The sequence below is a fragment of the Pleurodeles waltl genome, chromosome 5 (genome assembly GCF_031143425.1).
Source record: "Pleurodeles waltl isolate 20211129_DDA chromosome 5, aPleWal1.hap1.20221129, whole genome shotgun sequence".
NCBI lineage: Eukaryota > Metazoa > Chordata > Amphibia > Caudata > Salamandridae > Pleurodeles > Pleurodeles waltl.
This window is the reverse complement of record NC_090444.1, coordinates 1,240,572,127-1,240,591,755: the sequence shown is the minus strand read 5'-3', so window position 1 is coordinate 1,240,591,755 and position 19,629 is coordinate 1,240,572,127. Positions and strand designations below refer to the sequence as shown.

The 19,629-nt window shown below is 43.8% G+C and overlaps 1 protein-coding gene across 1 annotated transcript in view; it reads right to left on the bottom strand.

The window, feature by feature from the left end:
* The window catches only part of SPACA1 (sperm acrosome associated 1), a 351,781-nt gene that overhangs the window by 166,391 nt on the left and 165,761 nt on the right, over positions 1-19,629 (bottom strand). Inside the window, exon 3 of the mRNA XM_069236607.1 lies at positions 2,815-2,921. Coding sequence (XP_069092708.1) covers positions 2,815-2,921 — 107 coding nt within the window. The remainder of the gene's footprint in view (positions 1-2,814; positions 2,922-19,629) is intronic.

Below are 19,629 nucleotides of genomic sequence, written 5' to 3'. Positions count from 1 at the left end.
AGCGGGGATTATCTGGCAAGAAAAAGGAGCGCTTTTAAAGCGTGCCATCCCTAACACCCACAGCGCTTCACAACTACTCCTCCCCAAGCGTGATGGCTCAAGGAAGGGAGCACTGTTAAGGGGATCAGGAGCAGGTAGATGCAGGGAGACAGGACAGGAGGGAACACAGGACTGCAATGCTCAACAAACAGGCCAGCACAAGGGTTGCGAGCAACAGCAGATTCTACCAGTGACCAGCAGGTCACAGGTCAGCACAACAGCGGCAGTCCAAGGTGGTTCCTGGTGAGTCCATCCAGCAGCGTGTTTATCCAGCTCCATGTATGTTCTGGTCTCCCAGAAATGTCCCAAGCATGTCCAAAGGATGTCTAAATTGTGGGGAAAATTCCCCTGTACTCATACTAGGTTTACAGTGTGTTTTGCAATGGGGAGGAAAGGGGGTTCCAACCAGTTACAACTGGTTCTGGGAGTGCTCTTTCTCTCCTCCAGCACAGGCTCCAAACATCAGTGGGGGGTAAACGACCCTATTGTGCGAAGCCAGGGCACAGCCTTTACAAATGCAGGTGTGCTCCTGAGACCGCGGGTGGGGCGGAAGCCTTTCCGGAGGCCCCACCGCACCACAAGGTCTCCCCGGTCGGGCCCCCAAGAGAGATGGGTGAGGCCCTGCCCCATCTGTGGCCCCAATTGTTTTTGTTGGCTTTGGCCCTGCCTCCTCTGGAGGGCCTGTTGTGGCCGGCGGGGGGGGGGCAGAGATCACCTGCTACAAAAACCGTAGGGGGTGCATGTTGCCCCCCCACAAAATCATCATGAGGCCCTGGAAGTGCCTTTTCATCATAAAACAGGTACTTTTTAGGGACTTACAAAGTTTTTATATTTCTGGTATGGACATTATTGAAATGTATGTTAACCTGTCTATTTTTATAATGTCTTACATATAGGTGTTGATGTTCCTTTTATGGGCATGACTTGCTGATATGTCCTATGACTTGTCATGTGTTTTATAATGCTCTTGGTATAGACATTCATAATACTTTAATGACAAGTGCATTTCTTTTGTAATGTGATTCCTGACTACTGCTTATGTTGCAGAATAATAAGTAACCTGTGTGTTATATGTGACTACTGCTGGTTCTGCAGAGTAACAACTGTGTAACGTTCCGACAACTGCTGTGTAGCAGGGTATTACTGACATGTTGTGTTTGGTCTAATAATTGCATTTTGTATATTATAGTTTATTTTCATATAACTTGGTGTTGTTTCCTTTGTGGTGGGGATAGTGCATCATGTGTGTTGTGTGTGTTAATCAAACGCTTTACAAATTGCCTCTGGGATAGGCCTGACTACTCATGCCAAGATACCAAGGGGATGAGCAGGGGTTATCTTGGACGTGTAACTCCCTTGCCCTAACTAGAGGGGGTGGGTTCTGCCTGTCTTAGGTGCATACCCTAGCCAACCAGAAATGCCATCTCTAACAAGTAGACAGTAGGAAGATCGGTATACATTCATTAGTCATGTCTCCTTTCTAGTTTGCCCCACTGTCCCTCTATGGGTGCCTGCTTGTGTACCTACTATGGCCCTCATTACAAGTTTGTAAAGGCGGGAGGATTACTACCGCCAAGACCACCAGGCTGTCGATTGGCGGCAACCTGGCAGTGTCATCGGTCAGACCATGGCAACTCCGCCACGGTCATAATGTGGCTGTCAGACCGCCACAACCACAGCGGTCTGACCACCACCACGATTCTGGTGGTCTTAAGACTGTCAGACTCGTAATGAGGGCCTACATCTGTTATCTTACCCTGAATGTGTGTCTGTGTGTTTGGTGCTTTTATCTGTAGCCTCAGTGTGTTGCTGTGCATAGCTGGGAACCTAGCAGACCCTTGCATATCGCTGCCTTATGATTTGTAAACCCTGTCAAACCCTGATCCCTTGTACTGCTTCCTCCCACTTGATTTATACCTCACCTCGCCTTTTCCTTCCTTCTCTGTTCACAATTTTCTTCTGGTGCTTCTACTTTGCTAGACAGATGACTAAAATCAGCTACCCAATACACTCTGTTTTGGGGAAGGGAAGATCATTTCATTTACACTGTTCTTTCCTCATTCTTTCCCTCTTGGTTCCTTCTTTCTATTGTGTTGTCATCTGTAGCGCTTTGATGCGTCTTTAATGCGTCAGAAAATGCTGTATAAGCAAGCACCATAAAATAATCTGTCCTTTGCTCTGTGTGCATAGCGGACTGAATATCTGGTGGTCAGTGGTCAGAGTTGTTTGTAATTGTGCTGGCTTTTTTGCGAATGGATGCCTGTAGGTTTGCTGGAGTGGCTGCAAATATGTATGTAGGCATCAACTGTGGGAATGTGCTTACTAGTGTTGCATGTTGGTATGCATGTGTAGATACACTATATAAAGGTTACATGTATTGGTTTTGTGTATGCCAGCTCAATAACAACCCACCTGCTTATCAATCAACACATTGGGCCTGATTCACAAAGGTAAATCTACATTTTTGTGTAATTTTACAATTGTTTGCTATTCACAAAGGTATTTTATGAGTAGTATCTTTACGACTGTGGAGCCTCCACACATAAAAAGATAGGACTGCCCTTCATTTTTTATGATTAAAGTGTATATTGTTAGCAGGACTCAAAGAAAATAAAGAATGTACAATTGTTCTCACTATTATTCCAAGACCAGTATATTTCCTAACGATACCATTTCAACAATCAATTGCCCTCTCCTCGTGCATTTCCTTAATTAAATTCATAATGGAAACAAGAAACTAACCACATGAAGACTCATTCTGCAGTCACTACTCACCTGGTCTTTCATTAACTTCTTCCATGAGTAGGTAAAGCGCAATTCAGGGAGAATGTAATTGCAAGTCATCTTCACGCTTTTCAAAGTTTCTGAAACAGGTGTACCCCCTATGAGAAGAAAATGTTTATTGGCACTTACATTCATTTACAAAATAAGGAACTATAACAACTAAGAAATTATGACTGTTAATTGGATCAGCAAATCGCTTGTAAGAACAAGCTATTTTTGTAACAATGGATCCTGGTGATAGGAATTGTTTTTAGTTTATCACCAAGTTTTAACTCTGGCTGAGTAGGGGGGCTATCGGTAATACAGAACAAACACGATTATCATATCGCATTATTATTATTTTTACATGAACCCTGGAGCCAGCACACTAACTGGTTCCCCGGATTTGGAAACTTCAGAAGTGGTTGCCTAAAATAAGTCTAAATACTTTCTGCGGGATGAATGAAGTTGGAGCAAGAACAGTGTATACACACACTAGACTATAGGGCACCTTAATGCAGCAGAATGCAGAACTCATCTACCAATATCAGAATCATAAGCACGTCTTACTATATCTCATTCAGGAGCTACACTCACGACAGATGAATGGCACTCAAAATGGACATGAATTACCACCACAATTGGAGGTAAGCACTTCAATGCACATATCTACCTCAGGCTCTTCCAAATCTACCATCTTAATGGCCAATGACATTTCACAGCATTCGGTCTCGTGTTCACTCTACATTAAGAGCAATGCTCTAGAACATTAAGGAACACAAGTAGTTCCCTGACACACTTAACGCCCTACCGGTAGTGAAGGAGACATTGCATGCCATGGCATACTTCCCTAATCGAAATGGAGCAACAGAACGCACACATGTGGCTCTAAGTTCATCATCCGCTTAAAAAAAATACATAGACAAACAGGAATGGGCAATGCTCCTTCAATACCTAGATCAAAAGTGCTGCAAGTTAAATAATCTCAGACAGAGTGGCCATGTACTTGGGGAGCAAGCAACACAATACACAAGCTTATTTGTGCTACTGAATAGGTTGGTGGTTATCTCCTAGATAAGGCTAAAGGAAGGCATGGGGGGAGCGTAACCACAAGATCACCCCACGTTAGCACAACACAATCTAAATCAGAGGTGAATACATGGATGGATTGTAACACCTGTGTGGCATGTTACACAACATAATATGTTAATGAGGGTGAGATGGAGGTGGAGGAAGATGACAGCGAAGGTGGATTTCTTAAGGTGCCACAAGTATATGGTGGTGATAGCACTGTGGCAGGTTGCGCGAGGATAAAAAAGTAATAGAAAATTACTCTATGAGATTATAAATACAGTGCAATGAGGCACAACACTTGATTTACTGTAAATATATTAAAAATGTATATTTTTTCTACAATAATGAAGAGACATAAACAAATAAATTGTGGTCCAAGCAGACGTGTGTACCAGAAATGATGTACAAAACGCACAATCCCTTTGGTCCATTAAGGCACTCAGCAAAGTCGCTAAAGCACTGTTGTTTCTTATTCTCTGAAATACTGTCATCCAGATTTACATGTTCTCGTGTGAACTGAAGAGTACGCCCCGCTGATCTCGGGGCTCAATTAATTCCATAAATAACCACTTTCATCCATGGAGTTTATGTCATCCCAACGATTGTACTACTTCCGGCGAGACAATTGACATTGTTTATTTGTCACTTTTTACGCTTTTAATAACATTGAAACTTAAATCATTCATCCAGACTTTCATATTTCTATTTCATATTATCCATTGATCCTTTGTAAAACCATCCTTGGAAGTGCTCCTAAAAACATCAGCTGAATTCCAAAACAATATCTTTATTACATGTTCCCAATCCACGGGGGGCACATAATAATGATATTGTTTTGCATTCATGAGAACATTAGGGAACAGTTTAATTTGTATATACTGGGACATTTACATGTACTAGGGCATCAGTAATATTCAAAACTTTTAGTCTCCTATTTCCTGCTACAGGATGATAGGCTCATGTCTGCTCACGAGGTAGGCATAAACAGCTTCAGCAGTCTCAGTTGGTGTGAGTGGTACTTGCTGAGAAAAATAGTGATTTTAGTGACTCACAAAGTTGCAATGCGTGAACTCCATTTTCAATTACTGGCAAATCCTGGGCCGGCTTTGGGACTGGTGGCGCCCTGTGCGACATTATATTGTGTCGCCCCCCCCCCCCATCCCATGACCTCCTCGGTATCACTCACTACCACCCGGCAAATGTGCCCCTCACCTCTCCATCGCTCCCCTTTCATATACGTGCGTGTGTTTTAAAGCACTTGTAAAGGCTGGCTTTACTAATCCACTCAGCTAGCCACATAAAATCTAGGGTCATATTTAAGAGCACCTAGGGCCATTCTAACACCACATTAGCATCATTTTTTAATGCTAATGTGGCGTTAGAAGGCAAAAAACGCTGTGCCATATTTACAAAGTGGCGCAAGCATGCATTGCGCCACTTTGTATCCCTTTGTGCTACATTGTGCCTGCGTCAGGCATAATGTATGCAAAGGTGGCATTCCCTCGTTATGGGGGACAAAAAAAATGGCACAAAGAAATCCAACAGATTTCTTTGCATCATTTTTTCCCAGCACCTTTAACGCCTGCTCATAGCAGGCATTAAAAGGAGGCTTCCATTGGTTACAATGTGCCTCTGGGTGCTCTTCAGGATTAGCGTCAATATTTTCGATACTAATCCTGCAAAGCGCTGGACTAGCATAAAAAATTCTGAAGCTAGTCCCCTAACTACCACCATGGTGCGCCGTATTTTAAATATGACGCACACATGGTGGCATTAGGGGGGGCGCTAGAGGACACAAGAAAAGTGGTGCAGCACTCTGTGCAGCGCCTCTTTTTTCAAATATGCTCCATGGGGCAAGGCTTAATTTGTAAATAAAAAGGTGCCGGTGCCCAAAGCCCTCGTCTTAAAATACGCAGCTGCTGCAATTAAATGTGTGAACACGGAAAACAGAGGCAGCAAAATCCTAAAGCCATCTTGGGCCTCTTCAATCCATTTACAGGCACCTTCAGCTCACTCTTGCGGATTTCTGCTTTTTCCCACTGTGGCATTTTTTCGTTTTTCTCTTCCTTCCGTCTTTTTCTCGCAGTACATGCTTGAGGCAGAAAAATAAGCACAGGTCCTCAAAAATAAGTGCTGGTGCCCTGCCCCGGAAACATCAAGCACAAATTAAGCACTGCATAGGGGCGTATTTAAGAGCCCCTAGTGCCATTTTTACTCCACATTAGTGTTATTTTTTTTACACTAATGTGGCGTTAGAAAGCCAAAAACGCGGCACCATATTTACAAAGAGGCGCAATGCACGCATTTCGGCACTTTCCAACCCTTTGTGCTACATTATGCCTGCGCAAGGCGTAATATATGCAAAGGGGACATCCCCTGTTAGGGGGGGCCAAAAAAATTACGCAAAAAAAATCTGTAACATTTCTTTGCGTCATTTTTTTCCGGCACTTTTACCACCTGCTCAGAGCAGGCATTAAAAGGAGGCTTCCATTGGTTACAATGGGCCTCTGGGTGCTTTGCAAGATTAGCTCAACATTTTTGATGGTAATCCTGCAAAGCGCCGGACTAGCGTAAAAAATTCGGACACTAGTCCCTTAACTACCGCCATGTTGTGCTGTATTTGAAATATAATGCACACATGGTGGCATTAGGGGGTGCTAAGGAGTGCAAGAAAAGGGGCACTGCACTGTGTGCAGCACCACTTTTCTTAAATATGTCCCATAGTTCTGTTTTTTTGCAGCAGGCATATTAACCCTCTATGGTACTTTAAGTTGAGCCAAAGCTGCCGAATACATGTCGCAACAACGCATGCTGGAACCACGCACGCCTAACGAACGGGGTCGGAACAATGACCGCGTTGTTACCACTAATGCCTTTACCACGAATACCTTAACAACGATTTTTCATTGTAAAGGCATTCCTGGTAAAGGCATTAGTGAATGGCATGCGTTGTTTCAGCATGCGACCCCCCTGGAACCCCCACCCCTAAAAATTACTGCGACCCCCCACAGCCCGCCCCTAACACCACCCCAACCTCCCACCCCTGCCCCTAAAATTATCCCAACCCCCACCCCGCCCCTGAAACCTAAAACCACCCCAACCCTCTGCCCTTAAACTTACCGCGAGCCCCCCACCCCTACCCCTAAAACCTAAAACCACCCCAACCCCCACCCCACCTCTTAAACCTAAAACCACCCCAACCCCCCACCCCGCCTTTAAAATGACAGCAACCCCACCACCCCGCCCCTAAAACCACCCCAACCCCTCACCCCACCCCTAAAACCTAAACTACCCCAAACCCCACCCCAAAAAGTAAAAATACCCCAGACCCCCCCACCCCGCCCCTAAAACAAAAAATGACCCAACCCCCCAACCCACCCCTAAAACTAAAAATGCCCTGACCCCCGCCCTTAAACCTAAGCCACCCCCACACCCCAGCCCCCAAAACTAAAAATACCGTGACCACCCACCCCTAAAACGAAAAATGCCCCGACCACCCCTCCCCGGCCCCTAAACCACCCCGACCCCGCGCCCCCAAAACCTAAAAATACCCCGACTCACCACCCAACCCCTAAAACCTAAACTAGCCCAACCCCCACCCCCAAAAAGTAAAAATACCCCAGACCCCCCCACCCTGCCCCTAAAACTAAAAATACCCCGACCCTCCACCCCCGCCCCTAAAACAAAAAATGCCTCGACCCCCGCCACTAAACCTAAACCACCCCCCAAAACTAAAAATACCCAACCCCCCCACCCCACCCCTAAAATTGTAAATCATACTATGCGTATTGTTTAGCACATGCATGGTTAAGACCCCGAACAAGGAAGTAATGGATAACGAAAGCGTTGATCCGCTTTAGTTTTCCACGACTTCCTTGTTCGGGAGTCGTGCTTCAGGCTGCTTCCCAAAGCTAGCACTAGGCAAAACTCCCATCTCTCTCTCTAGCAAGAATATTAATCACAAGAGGTATCTTGACATTTTAATTGTTTCTTGAAGGCTAAACGCACAAGTAACTTTTCAACAGGTGCTTTTAAATCGCAAGTTTCGGAAGTTATTGCTAAACACAGCGCCCCCTTAAGGTCAGTGCCCGGTGCGGTCGCACCACTCGCACCGCCCAAAAGCCGGCCCTGGGCAAATCACTACTTAGCAATGTATGCCTCAGCGCATAACAATTATTTAGCAACTTCACATTACAGTGGTGTAACGCAAAATGATGGGGTCCCACTGCAAAATGTGATGAGGTGCCCATTAGTTTTTTCGCACAGATATTCATTGGCCTGGCGCTGATTTAGGGCCCCCTGAAGTTCTGAGGGCTCGCTGAAGGTCAGGGCCCCTCTGCATTGCAGGGTCTGTAGGGGCCTGTGTTACACTCATTCATATTTGGTACTGTGCATCAGGTCCCTGATATTAAGAGAGAACAATACAACATACAATCAGTAAATAACTCCATTAATTACATTACAACTACATTGCATTGTTTGATCAAGTGTTGCTTTATTCAAGTTTATCCATCTGCCCTTTTGTACTTGCCCAAATAAACGCATAGACGGGTGGATCCACTGCAACTATGGCCTCAGTCTTATTATGTCAACAGGCCCAATTCATAAAACCCCTGGTCTGAAAGTTTGAAATTCACTCACGATAGGGCACACCTATAGTTAGAGTGCATTTCCATCTTTCAAAGAATACATAAATAAATCCAGGAATACGCTTGGGTATCTGTGACTATCGCAAGTTTTACATATCCTTTACATATGTTGAAAATTTCCCCATTTCTTACCTACCATCACTTTGTCTGAGGAACCCCATTCTCACCATCAGATTTTTTCCTGCCCACAATAGGAATCCATGATCCTATGTTTTCAGTTTGCGAAACTAATCAGAGACATGATTTCCAACAAATATAATGTTACAAGTTTGTAAGTGTTGACCAGCTTTTGACGACAGACCCACCACTTAATGCCCGCAAACCCACCACTGTGGGCAGATCTGCTAAAATATAAATTCCATTGCACAGGCAGAAATGTACTATGAGTAAATCAGATTTATGACTGTGACATTCCAGCATTCTCGTTTCTATAGCCTTAGAACCCGCCGTAGCGGGCTCTACTGGCTATTAAAGGCCCGGTCCCCGCGTTAAATGCCCGAGCCGAAGGCGAGGGCATTTAACAAGGGAGAGGGACTTTAATAGCCGGTAGAGCCCGCTACGGCGGGTTCTAAGGCTATTAGAACATTCTGCCACACAGGGCAGAATGTTCCATTAAAAAAAAAAAATTTCACGGAGCCCGAGGAGATTAAAATCCCCTGGGGCTCCGTGAGGCTTTGTTCACAGCTGTTGCTGTGAACAAAGCGAACATTGGAATGTTGGCGCTGTGGGCTTTACCGGCCAGTAAAAGCCTGCAGCACTCCATTGTTTTCAATGGAGCCTCCAGCATTCCAATGTTCTAATATGAATTAGAAAGGGGATTTTCCCTCTTAAATGCCAGATTTCTTGCCCCTAAGTTTTTCTTAAGTGCACAAGTATCAGTGGGAATCAGGCCATTAGATCTGTGCAGACAGAGTGGAAGAATGCTGTGGCAGTTCACAAACAAGTGAAGCCCTACAAATAAACTTAGGAACATGAAGGAGCTGCAGACATGGTCATGTTTGAATTTTAGCACAGTGCAATGAAGAGCAGAGAATTAGGAGACTAGTCTGGAAATGTTGTCACTACTACCTGAAGATTAAAACTAATTCTGAAGTTACAGGCAAGGCAATAAACACCCTCTGACATCAGGAAAAAGGATGATATAGAAGTATCCAGAAGTAGATGTACTAATGTACTAAAAGGTCCAACTTCTAGAAGCAAAAACCAGGGTAAAAAATGGTAGTAGGAAGACAAAAAACGCAACAAAAAACTAAAGTGTTAGATGCGCTGTGAATATGCCTCCTCAAATATGATTCAAACAAAAACTGATGTCAAATGAAAATAACTCTACTTCATCCTGGATTGGGAAACTCAGATAGCATTCTATGAACAGACCACCATTTTGAAAAGTACAGTTTATAAGGCTTGGCCACACTCTTTCCAAAACTCATGATTCGGCAAATGCAGAAGAGACACAGGGTCTCATTACGACCCGCGGCGGTGGTAGTCAGACCGCCGCCAATGTGGCAGTCCGATTGCCACATTATGTCAGACACCAGCACTGCCAGTTATCCTCTGGAGGAGGGGCTGGCTGTGCTGGCGGTCCTAATCAGCCAGGGCAGTGCTGCAAGCCCTGGGGATTATGCGTTCCTTCTCTGCCAGCTATTACATGGTGGTAGCCCTGCCATGTAAGCATTGGCAGAGACGGATTGCAGGGGGCCCCTGCACTGCCCATGCACTTGGCATGGGTAGTGCAAGGGCCCAACTGGCTGGTGCAACCTACATACAAAAGCATTGCTGCCGGCTCTAATATAATAGAGCCAGAAACAATGCTGTTGCCCAATGGGAAACTCTTAATGTGGCCCGCGGGAAGGTGGCCGCACTGGCAGTAACCTGTCCATCTCTACTTCTGCAGATGGGCTTTTCCATCCGCCGAAGTCGTAATGACCCCCACAGTTTTATGCACTTTACCCAGTACTGAACTTTGCAGTTCTTCTACCAGCTGTCATGCCTAGAACACTAAGAAACTTGTCTAAAATCCCTCCAGATGACTGTGAACACAGACGCCAATGAGGTCTAAAGGGTGTGGATGATTAACTATGTGTGAAGAGAGGCACTCAGCAACATGCTGCCTGGGAGAGTTACTATTGCATTTGACCCTTTATTGCACTCATGCCTATGGCCACATAATAACATCTCTACGCATTATGGAAGGATTCAGTAGGATTGGTCATTCAGGATAACTATGCCTACATCTATATCGAATGCCATAATGCGCAACTGTGAGTCTTGAGTAATGTCGCAATTATCCGATAACCTTTGTAAATTTGGGAAAAGTTACGCTTGCAGTGCTCTTTGTTAGTTCCCCTACTTGTGTTGATTCCACTGGCATTCATAGCAATGAATATGTAAAAAACTGAACGCCATGCCCTATTAAATGAGAAGGTATTATTTGGAGGGTGCAGTCATTATTCATGATGCTATTGATGTACTCTGCAGGAGTAGCTCCAAAATATTGGCGCTTCTCCTGCAGAGTACATAGGGCCCCATTCTAAAGAATGGAAGGCCCTTTTTAATGCCTGCTCTCATAGATTTCCTTACGCCATTTTTCCGGCCCCCCAAACAGGGGAACGCCCCCTTTGCATACATTATGCGCAGGCATAATGTAGCGCAAAGGGTTACAGAGTGGCACAATGGCACAATTCATGCATTGCACCACCCTGTAAATAAGGTGCAGTGGTTTCGGCCTCGTCGGGCCACATTAAAGTAAAAAACAATGACATTAATGTGGCGCAAGGGCACTATAAATTTGCCCCTTGGAATCTTATATAATGCATGGGTATAAGAAAAGGCTGAGATACCTAGGACAGTGGTTCCCAACCTGTGGTCCGGGGACCCCTGGGGGTCTGCGAAGCCACCTCAGGGGGTCCGTGACTGCTTAAAAAAATAAATAATATTAATAGATTAGGTCCCCAACTTTCAGTAATGGCTCAGTGGGGGGTACCCGGATTCCAATAAAGAGTCAGTGGGGGTCCTCGAGCTCTAGTAATGATAAAGTGGGGGTCCACAGAAGTCAAAAGGTTGGGAACCACTGACCTAGGACATTGGTATTTTGTATTTTGTTTTTACTTTGGATTTCAAAGACTCAAATATTCGAGAAGTACGACAGGTCCTGGGTCCCTGTTTGACTGAATCCTTGGATGGGTATAAAACTAAGTGGTACTTGAATAGAAGAGATGAGACTAGCATTTTACTATGTATATAAACATAAGGCTTTGATCTGATTGGGTTTCTCTATATTTAACGCAGAATACACGGGGGTGGTGACCTTAATAAATAAGGCAAAGAGTGGGTCCTTGGTAAATTATTTTTTCTTCTTCCCGTGAGATGATAGTTTTCTACACACATTTTCTTGCATCCAATTAAGGTACTTAACCTGTATGTTCAGGCGTGAATAAAATATAGAAATGCACTATTATACCACTTTTAAAATGGTAAAGAAACGGACAAAATCTTTTGAGTTGTTGATGACCACAATTGATATGACAATCCTACGCACTGTATGTTTTTTACATGAGGAGGTTGTGTATGATTCCGACGCCCTCATAAATATACGTATTAATAGAATAACTTTTTGTAAGCAAAATGAATTACTTCTTGACCAAGGATACCTGTGCCTAGTTTCGGGGACCACACTAGGAAATGTACACATATGTGTATACCAAGTAGGTTATCAATTGTAAATCATACTATGCGTATTGTACTGTATAGTGTGTAGGCATGTTTTAATTGTAATTATATGTATATGGATGGTTTCGGCCTTGGTGAAGTTTCCCTTAAGAACGAAATGCATTGGCGGGGGTGGTATCTCCTATATATAGGAAAAGGAATGATGAAGGAATTAAAAAAATTATATTTTCTCCACATCTGAATATTGGATGTGGCAACTGTATTCTGTATAAGGTGGCGTTTTTTGAGCTTCTCAATCAGCTGGACCCATAGTTAAGCACTACATTGAACATTGCAAGTATTGTAGCGAGTGCAAATTGTATGTGCTACACCTACTGGTGTCGTTTTATGACATTTTGGAATTACATCTATTACATCAAGGGTGTGGTCATTAGCATTGCATTTGGCGTCCAAGTTACGGTTTGCATGGCTGTTGTGAGGGTTATGGATTGCGGAGCTAATAAAAACGAGCAAATTTCAGTGGGTTTTAGATTTTATTTTATAAACATAACTTAACTTTTATTGTGATTTATTGTAAATATATATTCACTGAATACCAAAATTAATGGTTAGGATTGGTTCTACTACCTTAAAGCATGCCTATAAATAACTCAGAAATTCACCGAAGAAGCCACAGTTAAAGTAAAGTTATGATTGTGAATTAAAACCGAAATCCACTGAAACTCACACGTTTGTCTTGTCCTGAATTGGCAGACCTTGGTGGGGCCAGTTCAGTGTCAGTGACTCTCAAAAAAATCAAGGAGGCGCTTCAGTGCTCCACCTCTACCTGAGGTAGTGGGTGTTGCCCCCTTTAGGGCTCCTTTATTTTTACTTTTTAGGATGTGGGGATCGAGTATTCATGTCCTATAATGGTGGCCGTAACATTTTGTGGCCATCCAAATAGAGAGCTTAGGGTCTATGAACCTTGGTTTAGTTCTGCAGACATGAAATTGAACGACTTGAAATTTTTATAATCTGAGCTCACAAACTTTGGTTTGTGCACCATTTATAAATGAGCTTGAACGACAAGGTCTTCTTGAGACACTTTTCTAACGTTATTTTCTCAAAAACCTAGGCCCATATTTATACTTTTTGACGAAAAACTGTGCTAACGCAGTTTTGCGTCAAAAAAATTAGCGCCGGCTAACGCCATTCTGAAGCGCCATGCGGGCGCCGTATTTATTGAATGACGTTAGCCGGCGTTAGCCGCCGGCGCCGTCTGGTGTGCGTTAAAAAAAACGACGTACACCAGGCAGCGCCGGCGTAGGGGGGATATGGGGCTTGGGCGTCAAGAAATGGGGCAAGTCAGGTTGAGGCAATTTTTTCGCCTCAACCCGATTTGCGCCATTTTTTTTCACTCCCAACCCCCATAGCAATGACTCCTGTCTTAGCAAAGACAGGAGTCATGCCCCCTTGCCCAATGGCCATGCCCAGGGGACTTCTGTCCCCTGGGCATGGTCATGGGGCATAGTGGCATGTAGGGGGGCACAAATCAGGCCCCCCTATGCCACAAAAAAAACAACAAAAAAACACTTACCGGAACTTACCTTAATGTCCCTGGGATGGGTCCCTCCAGCCTTGGGTGTCCTCCTGGGGTGGGCATGGGTGACAGGGGGTGTCCCTGGGGGCATGGGGGGACACCTCTGGGCTCCTTCAGAGCCCACAGGTCCCTTAACGCCTGCCTTTTGCAGGTGCTAAAAAACGGCGCAAAAGCGGCCGTACGTCATTTTTTTTGACTCGCCCACTCCCGGGCGTGAATTTTGCCCGGGAGTATAAATCCGACGCACATGCCTCGGAGTCGATTTTTTAGACGGGAACGCCTACCTTGCATATCATTAACGCAAACTAGGTGTCCACCCAAAAAAATGACGCTAACTCCATGGACTTTGGCGCTAGACGCGTCTAACGCCAAAGTATAAATATGGAGTTAGTTTTGCGTCAAAATTGCGTCAAAAAAAACGACGCAATCACGGCGCAAACGGAGTATAAATATGCCCCCTAATCTATAAACTGAGATGTACTGTTCCGAAGTTCAAGACAACACACTAAACTGAGATGCCCTGTTCCGAAGTTCAAGACGACACTCTACCTATTATAGAGGGAGTCTTTAGTGCCCGCAAGCATTAGCTTTTTCGGAACAATATGTCTCACTCACTAATAGGTGACATGCTTCTCCATCAGGCCATGCTCCTTCTCAGGCCGGCACTGCAATTCCTTGGTGGGCCCTTCTAGAGGGCTCTCTGCTGAAGATCTTTTTGAGTAAATTGCTAGTGGTTAATGGATGTGTGAGAAACAGGAACAAAAACGTACACAATTACCTATGGGTGTCAAATCAATCAATCAATCAATCAGGATTTATAAAGTATGCCTAATCACCCAATGGGGTATCCAGCGACTTGCAGATCCTTGAGGCTTACTCGAACAGCCAGGATTTGAGGGCCATTTGTGATTCTGGAAGTGAGGTGTTGGTCCGGAGGTGCATGGGGGGGCTGTTAAGGTTTTTGCTGCGATATGAGAGAAGGAGTGTCTTCCACTTCTCCTTCAGTAGATGTGGGGAGTATGTGCAAGTGAAAGGAAGGTAGAGCATAGTGTTCTCGATGATTGGAGGAAGTTCAGGTGGTGGTTAATGTATGTGGGCCATTGGTTGTGTAGAGCCTTGTGTGCGTGGGTCAGCAGCTTGAATTGTAATCTCTTCCTTACGGGGAGCCATTGGAGTTTCCGGAGGATGGGTGTGATGTGGGCTCTTAAGGGAAGGCTGAGGGTAAGTCTGGCTGCAGCGTTCTGTATGGTTTGAAGTCTTTGTAGAAGGAGTGTTGCGATTCCTATGTAGAGGGCATTGCAGTAGTCAAGTCGGCTGGAGAAAAGGGCCTGTGTCACGGTGCATCTCGTGTGTAGGGTTAGCCACTTGAAGATCTTACCTGGCATGCACAAAGTGAGGAAGCATTTGGAGGTGATGGAGCTGATCTGTGATTTCATGGTGAGCTTGTTGTCAATGATGATTCCAAGGTTTCTGGTGTGGTCAGAGGGAGTGGGTGCGGGTCCTTGGTCTGATGGCCACCAGATGTCATTCCATGTGTTGCTGCTGTTGCCAAACGTCAGTAAACAAGTTTTCAAGACTATCTACTGACTAAAGATCAACAAAAAAATACTCAAATCTGACACCAATCCCAAGATTAAAAACAGAGAGAGGGAAAACAGCAGATAATAATGGTCTAGTTCCCTAAAAAGTGACAACGTGTATACCTAACAACTCAACTGTTGGTGTATGTGTGACGAAACTGTGTGTGTGTGTATGCCCTACACTACAGAACCAATAGTCAACATGTTTCTCGCCTATATAGTCTCAGGGATCTAGTGGTGATTCATCAGGAACAAACATAATTCCTAAATCTCACTAAGAGAGTAAGAACGCTCTTTGTTAACTAGGTGTTTGACTTCTAGAACCTTATAATAGTATTTCATTCATCAAAATGCAGGGACCCTCTTGGATACAGGTATATAGGCTACTGTGGGGGTCACATCAATGCTAGCTGTTCCTCCAGTAAAACTATTTGGCCATTCCAGGGAACATGGAGAGTGGGTAGGTGGAAATGACTCTTGTCTCTCAGGACAAAATTGTTTTACTAGAGGAACGTATCTGCATGGTACATGCCATGCTAAATCCAATTAGATGACTTGTTTGGGAAAATGTTGTGGAGATTCGACAAACAATGGCAAAGTAATTAAGAAAACAAAACCAGTTTTCAAAGGAAAGACAGACTTAACCAAAAACTATGTAGACACTATAAATAAATTAATGAGTGTGTGCATGTATATAAGTTGTACCCAAACTTGGTATAATGCTGGCACCGGTCTAATGGTGGTAATCCCTGACATGTTATTGCCATCCATGATGTGATCGTCTCTACTCTTGCTACTGGAAGCCCTGGCATAATGATGGTACTTCTTGGCACAATGTGGGCAGCCATGGGCATTATGGTGTCCACTTTTGGTAATGCTGGGTCTGTCATTCCGGCAGTCATTCTTGGCATAATGTGGACAAATACATGCATGACTTGCCCAATGCCTACTTGGTATAACATTCTGGCATAATTGAGGTGGCACTTGGCAAACTGTGGCTCCACAGTGTGATGGTTTACACCCAGAGTATAATCCCAGCACTGTCATAATATAAGGCATTTCTTGCATATTGTGTGCATCAATGGCATGATCCTGTCCATTCCTTGTACTTTTCTGGCCCTGGCATGATGGAGGGTTTTCTGATATTGTGGGCATTTATAACATGATGGTAATGGTGTTCACCACTGTTGTAATTATGGACCTAGCATAATGTTGGAAAATGCTGGCTTATTGAGCGTGTCTGTGACATCATAATGCCCACTTCTGAAATTATGCTTTTTTCAGAATAATGGTAGCATGAAGATGTCCAAAAATGGTATAACACTCACTCTTGAGTGATGGTGATTTATTAAATATTGTGGACACCCACTGCATTATGATGCCTACCTTTTGTAAAAGGATTGCATTAGCATGATAGTGGTTTTTCTCAGCATATTGTAGGTGTTAGTGTGTCTGACCTTATTTGGGTTCTTACCTTTAATTCATAAGGGGACACATTAGAGGTTCGATGGACCTTTTGAGTGTGCTTAGAGAAAATCCCACCATAGGACTCAATTTCAATACAAATCATTAACAATATCAATCTACAGTATCAATATTCTTGGAGTCAGTAATTTCACGCACCATGACACTTTTGGTCATGAATAACCACACCTTTAAGTAAAAGTTCAAATGTTTATTTCCCTATATTGACAATGCTAATATCACATAACTTAGTCTCAAAATCAAATGATATACATACAGAAACAACACTGGTGGACCAAATCTTCTAAAGAATCTCAACATAACCAAAGCATGAATTATTATGCACTCTAGAGTTACAGTACAAACCAATAACAAGAATAACAGTGCAATGTAAACAGCATACATTTTGATTCAGCAACTGAGTTACATCTATTAATGATTAATAGCAACCTAATAACATTAAGGGTCATCCCTCACTAACCTTCTGATTAGAATAGCAAGTTGGGACTTCATGCAAAACAATTCAGGCAACATAAATTCGGAAACAAATTCTAGCTATGGCTCTATCAAAATTAGCAGTTGGTACCTAGGAACAAAAGACAAATTACATCAAACAATAACAATTGATTAATACCTTTCCTCAGTATGGATCAGCAAGCTGCCACTGTCTTCGTCAATTGGACATCTATTCGGTCAGCATCGGACCATGAAAGGAATGGTTCAGAACAGGGGACTCTAAACTATCTGAAGCATTTGTAAAGCATGATCTAAGGAATCATTATTCCGCATCAAATGTTCAAGCAATAAAGTTAAAGATAAATGTCTCTAAGTAGCATAACCAAAATAGTAATGAGCACGGAATGTGAGAACGATTGAAGAGGCGCGCTTCTCAGCAAAGGAATTAAGAAAAATTAGCACTGCTCTTTCTGTGTAGTCGGGCTACGTTAAAATCATCTAAAACTCTTCCGAAATTGCCATTGGTCATAGAATCGTACTTTACATTTAGTCCAATGAAAGTAGAATTTCCAATCTAAAATATAACTAAGCTGTCTTTCACATGTCGATGATTGGCTCCTCTTCTTCTGTTCCCATCATCGGACTTGTCAGGTAACAATTTATCTCTCTGTCATCCAGTCAGTGCATCCATTGTTAGCTCCTAGGAACATTGCTTTCACACACACTAAACTCATGTAAAATATGTCTATCTCTGCTATGTGCTCTCTGAGATTAGTAGATTTGTTTATTTTATATTTCCCTACTCAGCCCCTTCTAAGGGATTCTTAGTATTGACTGCCTGTGTCATCTACTGCATTTTAGACATTTGTCTGGAAAATTGTGCTGACAAATGCACCTGTTTTCCATCTCTTCTCAAAGTGTTCAACAGGGATGTCAGTACAACAGTAATGAAAAGGAGTAGCTTGCTTGGCATACCACAAAAGTACTGGAAATTTTCATCAGCACCCTTTCAGGGGCTATAGGATTTTAGAAAGTTCATTGGAGAACTGCCATGTAAAACACCCTATCTGGCACTACTTAGTCAAATTTGTATTTAAGGAGGAGAGGTGTCAGAGAACTCCCTTAACCTCCCTGAAGGAATCCAGGCTTGACTGCTACAACTGGGGTGAGTACTATGCAGCCCCACTTTCAAAGATCACATGCTGCCATTGACCTAGTATTTCTTCTCTGAAAAATAATAATTCCTTAACAAACTAGTAAAGAAACAGATCAGTAAAAACAGATTACAATACTGATAAGCAGAAATACCTGGCATGCATGTGGCTGTAGTATTGCCCAAACCACAACCCACCATTAGTTTTGGGATAAAATTCAAATTAATAGATGTCTGTGAGTATGTCTTTTGTAAGAGGGTTGGAAGGCCTCAGTTTTTACAGTTTACGACACTGTTTACTATTAGTTTAAATTAATTGATACAAATATGGCTATGCATGGATATTCATGTGCAACAAGTGTCTCATATGTCTATCACAACAGTCTGGTGGAGATGCACACACATAGGTGGTCATTCCAAACCTGGCGGACGGCGTTAAAGCGGCGGCAAAACCGCTAACAGGCTGGCGGTAAAAAAAATGCAATTCCGACCCTGGCGGAAACCGCCAACAGAGACCGCCACTTCAACACACTGCCCGCCTCGGCGGGACAAACAAACAGTGCGGCGGTCACCGCCAACAGACAGGCGGGAGACAATGTACCACCCACCCTATCACAACCCACCAATCCGCCACCTTTTCCGGGGCGGTAGCCCGCTGATAAAAACACGGCAGAAACAGCCATTTCAAACGGAAAACGCTCACCTCCATACACCCCACGAGGAATCTGGACAGCATGGAACCCGAACTCCACATCCTCCCAGCGGTTGTCTTCCTGCTCCTCTACCAGGAGCACAAACGCCGGCGCAGAAGACAATGGTGAGTACTGCACCTATGACACAGGGGAGGGGGGAGGCAAAAAATTACGGGGACACACATATGCGACACACCCACCCTCACCCTCACCCACTACAACACACACATCAATGCATAGCAACACATCACAGTTACCCCCCCAAACCCCCCGGAAGAATGCAAAGACAAAAGGAAATGAATATAAACTTTGGAATATATTGTATGACTGAGTATAAAATATATCACACATCTAAAACTTTATATACATAAATTGTCCAGTCCGATATGTGTATCAGGCATTGTTCGTGGGCCACTGGGCCCAAATCACATGGGCAAAGCCCACACAGGATACCTGACTCCAACGGAGAGAACACTGCAGGGGCATCAGATAGGAAAACTACAGGCACCTC